The sequence below is a fragment of the Drosophila serrata genome, unplaced genomic scaffold (assembly GCF_035046125.1).
Source record: "Drosophila serrata isolate PLE 108 unplaced genomic scaffold, ASM3504612v1 contig_272, whole genome shotgun sequence".
NCBI lineage: Eukaryota > Metazoa > Arthropoda > Insecta > Diptera > Drosophilidae > Drosophila > Drosophila serrata.
The window spans coordinates 6085332-6093677 of NW_028257170.1; the positions used below are offsets into that span (position 1 = coordinate 6085332).

Genomic DNA, 8346 nt, shown 5'->3' on the forward strand with positions numbered 1-8346 from the left:
CGAGCTGCAATATATCAACTCCAACTTTGGATAAACAAATCAATCATCTGACAACTTGGCATAAATATTTATTTAAATACATTTACAATATGCTTTTCAATGCTTCTTCAATAGTTGGTATGTGGGCAAAATGTTAGGTGCGCTTGCTGGTGCTCTTCCCTGGGCGTGCACTGTAAATTCTCGGCTAATAGTTGTCCTCGTTCCTACCGTAAAATGTTTTTTGCATAGTTTACAATTTGTTTTCATGATCTCTTCAGCAATCTGGTTACTCTCCGCTTGTTCTCTAGTTTTTTTTTCATGTTTTCTCAGTGTATAACTACAATAAAAATATATATATATTTATATATAATATATAATATACTCGTACGTGTATATTTTGTAGGTGGTGCAATGTGCAAAAATCTGCTGTGCAGTGCATCATTATCATTACTTCCATATATATGTATTTATATAGTTGATTTTTGTAGTTGTTGTTTCATAAAACGTTAACAATTTGTTTTTCGTTAATAGTACGTAAGGATGTGTATACGAATTGCCTTTTTTGTTGCATAACAATTAAAATATGGAACAACGTTGATAAAGGAAGTGCACATTATAGAGTTCCGAGTTGGATTAGAGAAAAACGACACTTAGAAGTCGAAAATTGCTTGCAGAATCGACGAAACACACACACATATAGAAATATAAGAGTGTAAAAAATTGCATATATCCTATGATTAAGTTAATGCTCTGCGAGATTTCGCTTTGGGGAGGGTGAACTATTAACGTAACTATAAAGTGAAACTAAATTAAACGTAAACATAAACAAATTCTTGGAACGCTGTGTGCTATGGCTTTTTGCCCGCTCACGGATAAGCTTGGCTTATATATCAATTTACTTTTGGCTTAACATTTTTTTGTGTAAGGCTGCTGTTGGTTTTGTCGTCCTTTCCATTCCTTATCCATCTCCCATCCTTTCCTTTTCATTTTTTCAGTTGATATCCGTTCTCTTATCGCTTGTGGTTTTTGGTAAAACTTAAAAATGGGCTTTGTAGGTTGGCAAAGGGGGGACGTACTTAGGTAAATCTTAGAATATCTTCAGTTTCTGCAGAAAAAGCAACAGGGCCGCACTGAGGCATGCCTGCGGCTGTTGCTGCTGCTGCTGTCTCGCATTTGCGGCAAAAGAGGCTCTGCCGTTCGCAATTCACGACTGCTCCCTCTTTTGCCTCTTTGGCTGCTAATTGCAATTGAGCGTGTTCTGGTTGGGGCTGCTGCGCGAGACGTTATTGTGATTGATCTGGTTTGACTGCGTGATGCTATTGCTGTCGCTGGTCTTCCACGAGAGCAGTTTGTTCAGCAGTCGGTCCATGTAAGGATTGCTTCCCAGTCGTGCCACCTGTGGGTAGGTTAAGAGAAGAGAAGGCCATTAGTATGAAGTGAGTGCGGGACCAGTGATGAGATAGGTTTAACCAACTACACTCCCTATGACCTTTTTCTTTACTTTTCCTCCAATACTTTTACTCTGCCCATTTAGTTAAGCTAACAAAGGTCATAAAGGGCATGCAATGCCAGACACTAGGTTAATACCCTTGTCACCTCTGGTCCTCCTCCTTCACAAGTACTAACCTCCGCCCGCGCCTCCGCATCGAGCGTCTCCAGAACCTTGCGTGTATACTGAAAGCTGCCTAGCTTTTCCAACAAGGTGATGCAGTACTTCTTGACCTCAATGTCGTGCGTGCGCTGGCGTAATATGTCTGTGGATTTAAGCCCCAAGTTGATGAGTTGTGAGAACGAGCCTTTTGGCTGGGGTCAAGACGTTGGACTTACGTAAAACCTGTTTATCCTGCTTCTGGCTGCGCACCGCATGGATTACCGGGAAGCCGAACTTGCCCTCCGTCAGATCCTCGGCAAAGCTCTTGTTTTCCGTGTACTGTGAAGGCGGAATGTCATTGTTAAAACCATTAAACCATGCTTGCCAGTGGCGCCCTTACCTCCTTGAGACTGAGATTGCAGTAATCGTCTCGTATTTGAAAATACAGGCCCAGAATAGCCGTCAGCTTGGAGTAGTCCTCCTTATTGGAGCTGAACAGCTGCATGAGACGAATGGCGAGCATGAATAGACCGCCAGTTTTGCGCACGGTCATCAGCTTGTAATCGAACTCCGAGGGACAGGTAAAGCTGTCGCGCCAGTAGATCTCCATGCCCTGGCCCCGATGCAGTTCCAGCAACTGTTCCGTATACACCTTGGTGGCCTGCAATAAGAAATGCATATTACTGGACATTCCATGGAAACATGCATGCGAACATGATGATCTTGTCATGCGTGCGCCATACCTCCGGGTGTCCCAGCTGCTGCACCTTCTCCAGTGACAGGAACAAGACGTAGTTGGCCGCATTTATAGTGCTGGCCACGCCGTAAATAGAATGCGCCACCGGCACACCTCTGCGAAGTATCGAATTGTCTTCAATATCATCAATGCTGTAAGTTAGTATCAAAGAACACACATGTTGAAGAGCTCTGTCAGTTAACCGATCGTGTCCAAGGCAGTTATGTCTAGTTTTAAGTCTAGTTGGGATCGCTTCTGGGGGTTAGTGGGATAGTGCAGCCATATAATAATTTTTAGGAGGGTTAGGAAGGTTCCCACAAAATTATATTTTTTGAAATATGTTCTAATAAAGCTTTACCTATCAACATTTATGTGCGTATCCATAAATTTAAGTTCTTTTTTCATTGCTTTATTCATTTTAAAGTGTCTTTTTATAAAGAAATATTTTCATATTGGAATAAAAAATCTCTTAAATAAAGTTATTTAATTGTTCATCTTTTATTATTAAGTAAATATTTATAAAGAGAGCTTCTAGAAGAACGGAAACCGATTAGTCATGCCTTTGCTAATCACCTCAACAAATTAATTATAAACAAGAAATAAGCTTTAGCAAGCCACAACTAAAGCACGTACCATATGTGGTAATTTTACGTATTTAAAGCGAATTTCATAAATCACATTTCGAGTGTGAATGAACCGTGCCGTCACGTGTCCATCTCTGACTTCCCTCAGACAACTGGGCAACCCAATAGGTGTCCGTCCCCCTGCTCGTGTTGTCAGGCTGGCTAGCAGCATACATATTTATGAACATAACATACGCTGGCCCCATAATAGATGTGTAAATTTAAGCCCCGCTTTAAGGCCGGGCGGCGTCGCTTCAATAACTATGATGCCCTGGGCAGCCCAACATTTGCGTAATTAAAAAATGTTTGCGCTCCGCCAAAGCTGGCAAAGCCATTGGCAGGGAATGGGCATTGGGATGGGGCAGGGCCAGGATTGGATGGTGTGTTATAAAGGCGTGGGCGTTGAAGCGACAACGCACAAAGGAGCGGAGAGGGAGAGGCTGCTGGAGGACGCCTGGATGGTGACGAGGAGGAGGATATTGAGGAAAATGGGGAAAACAGTGGGCGTGCTGCTGATGGTGATGGTGCTGCTGCGTGGCAAGAGTTGTGACAATGCCTGTCGACTAACGACGGCCTGACTAACTGACAATGGGCATAAGTGCATGAATGACGGACGGATGAATGGAGAGAGGGATGCAGGGCCTGGCGTCGTTGTAAAACTAAGTTTTTCCCAATATCAAAATGCATTACGAAAAGACATCAAGAACACTTGGGAGGCCACTCGGGAGAATGGGAATACTGGGCGCTATGAAGGAATGCTGCTCCTGCTGCTGTCAAGGAACAATGCTGGGGATTTTAAGCAGAATTAAGGCCATTTCTGAGTGTTTGCCTTTGAATGCGAGGCGGCGACGGCGACAGGTGGCCCGAGGCTTGGCGGTATTAGCTTCGCTGCCTGATTAAACCTATAGAGAGGAGCTACTTGCTGGCTGCTTACAGATAGGGAAAAATCCCTGGACTCTGCCGGAGGCTTTAATTGAAAAGCGGCAGACACTTCAATTGGCTCGGTTCAAAGATTAATTGTAACGTTCCAACTCATCTCCTTCGCCACATTCCACATCTCTCTGGGCTCTGCCCTCTACCCTACACTCTCGACTGGAGAAAAATCTAAATAATTTATGCAATTTCGAGGCGAGCAATGAAATGCAAAGAAATTCAATTGTAAACAGAAAAAACTGCGGGCTCATGATGAAATTTTAGGAATTGATTTGGGGGCCAGCAAACACACGCCAAACACACGCACACCATCACCACAGCGAGCCAACAAATAGCCGAGAACATTACTCAATACGGCCAAATCAGGTCGGCAGTTGGGCGGGAGAGGTGTGACTCACACTCCGCATGATAATGTGCGTTATGGAAATGAACTGCGGATGATAAGGGCTTCTCCAGCAGCGCCCATATGTGGCCAATTCGGATAATCTTCCTCTCGCTGGAGGAGTGTCCATTTGCTATACATTCTAGACACACACACAAGCAGCACTCTTGCTCGAAAAAGTTCACACTCGATTAGGCATTTTATTTGGAATCCATCTAAACAAAAGCAAATAAACCAAATGTATACAAAACTACAGGCAGACCAGGCCGTGTGCAAGTGCGAACAGAGATGAAACAAGCGCCTGGAGGAGGGCAAGGGTAGCGTAGCCGCCTTTGGAGGGGTTTTTGGGGTCGGGGTGGGGAGAACAAACAAAGGTAAACAAGAGCCAAACAATGCATAACGAAAAAAAAGCAGGCCACGACGCAAAAGTCGACATTTAAAATAAAAACACACCACAAGCATGATTAGTTTCGCCTGCAATATCGACAGGTATTCAAAAATAACTGCAATAGCGGTTATTATAATAGTTCCAGGTACTAAATTTATAAGATTTTTAAGTGTTTGTTTTTTGCTGACTAAAATAGTTATTTTATGGCGTCATTTAAGAAAATAATTTGTGAATTTCTGTCAAACAGGTCATTTACTTTTTACTCTACTTTTGAAAATAATATTTGTATTAACAAATACTTTTCTTTTTTTTGTAAATACAATATCTGGTTAAAGCATAAACTTAAAGCCATGCCAGTGCTATTACTCAATAAAATATTAAACAAAATGCGCAAGGCAATGACTTCTTTAACTTCTCCCCGGATGCTATTATTTCGACCGCATCTGTGTAAATAGTAAATGATATACTCACAGCAAACTGGAATTGTGCAGCATCTGCACAATGTCCCCGATCTGCGCCAACTTTTCGGCCGGTATGAGCAACCAGTGATTGAAGGCCAAGGCCAACTCGGAGCGGAATTGTTTGCCAGGAATCTGTTGTATGTATGTGAAGGGCTGCAGCAGAATCTGGATAACCAGCCACCGTCGTCATGTCGTGGGCGGAGTGAGCAGGGGCATTTGTGCGTGGGCCACATGTAAATAAACCCCAAAGAAGGTGGAGCAAAGAGAAGAAGGCCAAAAGTGAGCTGGTTAGTTAGTGTTTTTTTTTTTTGGGGAGGGTGCCGAGGGCGAATTTGGCCTGCTGTGTCGGCTCGCCACTTTCAAATGTCAGAGTTCAGGGGTCCGGAAGGATTAAGCCGTAGGATACGTACCTCATCCTGCTCCTTTTGCGTTGACTTATCTTTGGTTTTCTGCAATATGCTATTCAGTTCTTCCATTGTTGTGTTGTTTGTTGCTGCTGCTGCTCAAGTGTCGCGTCTGCCTTTTGTTGTTTGTTGATTGCGCGAAGAGCAGTGTGCCCGCCAGTCGTTTCGCTTAAAATTACGAAGCTTGAAAGCTTGCGCCAGCTGGTCACACCGGTCGATTGTCCAGATATCGATACCGATATCGATAAATAAAAAAATATTTCGGTCTAAATATTAGAACAGCTGTTTTGGTCATTGCCTGCGTGGAAAATAAACTTTCCAGTTTTTTGTTTCTTAAATACAGACGAACAACAAATAAACCAACAACAAAAATGGCTGCTGCAGCTCCTACACGGAACAACTGGAACCCGGGGATGAAGCACAACGACATGGAGCGGTAGGAAACGGCCTGCCAGAACTGGCAATGCAAAGCCCAGCCTCACATGTCTTATTGTTATTTGGCACAGGTGGATCTGCATTTATCCCGCCTACATCAACAGCAAAAAGACGCGCCAGGAGGGTCGCCGGCTGCCCAAGGAGAACTGCGTGGAGAATCCCACATACATCGAGATCCGGGACGTGCTGTCTGTGACAAATCTACAGTTCCTGGTGGAGAACATGAAGTACTGCCGCGAGAAGAGCAGCGAGCTCCACTTCCGTGGCCGTGTGCGCGTCCAGCTGCGCAACGCGGACGGCACGCTGTTCAACAGTGACTTTGCCTCCCGGGAGGACATCATGCGTCACATTGCCAGCAAGATTCCGCAGCTGAAGACGCGCCAGAACAAAACGGGCGACTCGTTCCACCACCAGTCGCAGCCACAGACTAGTGGCACCTCCAGCGGTGGTGGTGGCGGTGGCGGCGGCGGCAAAAAGGGCAAGGGCAAACGTCGTTAGATCAAGTGCTTCTCGTTAGTTGGTTTCTTTTGTAATAAATGCTGTAAACAGAGATTTGGTTGTTCTGTGCCAAGTTCAAGTGCGGGAATCCGGCCTTGGCACGCCAAAGTGTGCCAAAAAAAAGCAAGCTATGGAAATGGAATCAACCCATTGAAGCGTACAGTGAGAGCGGGAGAGAACCCAGTTCGGAAATGTATCAAGATCACACGAAGTCAGCGAAAATTCCGGCGAACAGGTATATAGAGAATCAACTGTCAGTCACGAACATCTACGATTTCACCTGGTCAGCGTTATAAAATCGGTTGTGCACAGCAAATGCCCAGCCACAAGACAGTTTCACTTGGAGCACCCACCTACCTATCGATGATGCCGGCAAAGATACGGACGTCCAGCCTCTGCGGCTATACAATGGCTCTTCTACTCGTTTGGCTGGCGGTCATTATTCATCTGCAGCTGGCCAGTGCTGGTCCTGGCAATGCAGTTACAACTATGGCAGCGCCATCCACTGTGGCCACCACTTCCTTGCCGACTAGCCGGCGAGTCAATCCCCTGACGGAGTCGAAGCTGGAGAAGAATTGCAGGGCCCTGTGCGAGCATTGCGGCTGCTTGGGCTTCTACTGTGGCGAGGAGTGCCTGTGCGAGTGCAATGACGACAACTCGGACACGGAGTGCATCCGCACCATGCAGACTAATGCCAAGACGCTGGACATGCCCTTCGAGATCGTTATTCAGGGACCGAGCAGCAATCGCTTTGTCCGGAATGCCCAGCAGTTTGAGCAGAAGCGGGAATTGGTGGCCAGGAGTGCCTCTCCATCCGGTAAAGCACCTCGGAACCGCCGCTCCAACATTACCATCTATAAGCCCACAAGCCAGAAAGTGTCAGGCCAATTCGCGGCCAATGCTTTAGAGACGGAGTCGAAGGAGGTGGATTTGACAAGGCGACACAAGCGGTCCGTGGATCACCTGGAATGGTTCAATGACTTTGCCGGCTCTCTGGTTCGCCCCTCCCCGCTGGGCACTCGTGCGCAAAAGTCCAAGCCGTCGGGTTTTAAGCGCCAGGCGGTTGAGGAAGAGCCTGCTCCGCTGATAGGCCGTCAGCCGTGGTTCCTGGAACACAGCCCTCCGCGTCTGACACGCCCTGCTCCGTTGAACAAGGCTCAGGGTTTCCGGAAGAACAAGAAGGCCAGCTCTCGCAGGATCGTCAAAAGTAAGCCAGCCGAAAAGGAAAAGTTGCGTCGAGAGCCAGAGCGTGAGATTCGGCCGCTGCGGGATGCTCTGCAAGTGGTTGAGCGCATTCCTCGAGTCCTGCAGGATACAGTGAGCCACCTGTCGTCCGATCCCCGCAGCGGCGACGTGTTCAGCCTGAACATCAGGAACGAGGCCAAGAGCCGCGAGGAAGATGAGGAGGAGGAAAAGGAGAAGGTACCCCGCAGGTCAAATGCCAAATTCCGTGACATGCGGCGTAATGAGATCGTTCCGGAGGCCGTTACCCTGGCTGCTCCAATGGCCCCAGCTCCAGCTATTCTACCTGCCCAGCGGGTTGGTCTGCTGCCCTGGCTGCGTCAGCAGCGGCTGAAGCGTCTGCAGCAGGCAAGGGTCAATTTTTAGAGGAGCCCTAAGGTCTAAAGCAATACCTTTTCATAATATCTATTTTTGTCGTCACTTTTTGTTGTATATTTTTAAGGAATCTTTGAATTTTACTTATTAAATTTTAAATTTATCAGACAGTAATGTCTGTTTTTACACAATTTCTTTAAATAATTAATGGAAATCACGGTACTTTAATCTAAGCTATATTTAAGTAGCATACTTTCAAGCTGGACTGTAAAATGTGAGCTCACTGTTTCTCTCTCACTCTCTCTACCCGTTTGAACGTCTTTGCACTGTGGTGTCATTTCTTCTGAAAATTGCCGATT

General features: G+C 46.1%; 3 protein-coding genes across 4 annotated transcripts; 2 read left to right on the forward strand and 1 right to left on the reverse strand.

Annotated features, from left to right (window-relative positions):
- Positions 1-55: 55 nt before the first annotated feature.
- On the reverse strand, positions 56-5698 carry qm (geranylgeranyl pyrophosphate synthase quemao). 2 transcript variants are annotated; one of them, XM_020961468.2, is made up of 7 exons: positions 5504-5698; positions 5104-5258; positions 2314-2458; positions 1971-2231; positions 1807-1909; positions 1606-1733; positions 56-1375 (listed from the first exon to the last, which is right to left on the reverse strand). In XM_020961468.2, the coding sequence occupies exons 1-7, from the start codon at positions 5567-5569 to the stop codon at positions 1217-1219; spliced, it is 1017 nt and encodes a 338-aa protein (XP_020817127.1). In that variant the 5' UTR covers positions 5570-5698; the 3' UTR covers positions 56-1216. The 2 variants fall into 2 exon arrangements, with proteins under 2 accessions (XP_020817127.1, XP_020817128.1); XM_020961469.2 differs by having other exon boundaries at positions 2314-2422; positions 5504-5680.
- Positions 5568-6482, forward strand: Srp19 (signal recognition particle 19). The gene is made up of 2 exons (XM_020961470.2): positions 5568-5933; positions 6004-6482. The coding sequence occupies exons 1-2, from the start codon at positions 5869-5871 to the stop codon at positions 6428-6430; spliced, it is 492 nt and encodes a 163-aa protein (XP_020817129.1). The 5' UTR covers positions 5568-5868; the 3' UTR covers positions 6431-6482.
- A 263-nt stretch (positions 6483-6745) lies between these two features.
- LOC110190816 (uncharacterized) lies at positions 6746-8173 on the forward strand. Its single transcript, XM_020961467.2, has one exon. It carries the CDS (start codon positions 6746-6748, stop codon positions 8036-8038), a length of 1293 nt encoding a protein of 430 aa, XP_020817126.2. The 3' UTR covers positions 8039-8173.
- Positions 8174-8346: the final 173 nt, after the last annotated feature.

Bases quoted from the DNA above. Each gene is read 5' to 3' on its own strand.
- qm (XM_020961468.2), bottom strand. From the start codon at position 5,569: ATGGAAGAACTGAATAGCATATTGCAGAAAACCAAAGATAAGTCAACG. The intron at 2,459-5,103 runs GTGAGTATATCA...ACTAACTTACAG, and splicing joins CTGCACAATTCCAGTTTGCT to CATTGATGATATTGAAGACA. The intron at 1,734-1,806 runs GTAAGTCCAACG...TTAAATCCACAG, and splicing joins GCAGGATAAACAGGTTTTAC to ACATATTACGCCAGCGCACG.
- Srp19 (XM_020961470.2), top strand. From the start codon at position 5,869: ATGGCTGCTGCAGCTCCTACACGGAACAACTGGAACCCGGGGATGAAG. The intron at 5,934-6,003 runs GTAGGAAACGGC...TATTTGGCACAG, and splicing joins AAGCACAACGACATGGAGCG to GTGGATCTGCATTTATCCCG.
- LOC110190816 (XM_020961467.2), top strand. From the start codon at position 6,746: ATGCCCAGCCACAAGACAGTTTCACTTGGAGCACCCACCTACCTATCG.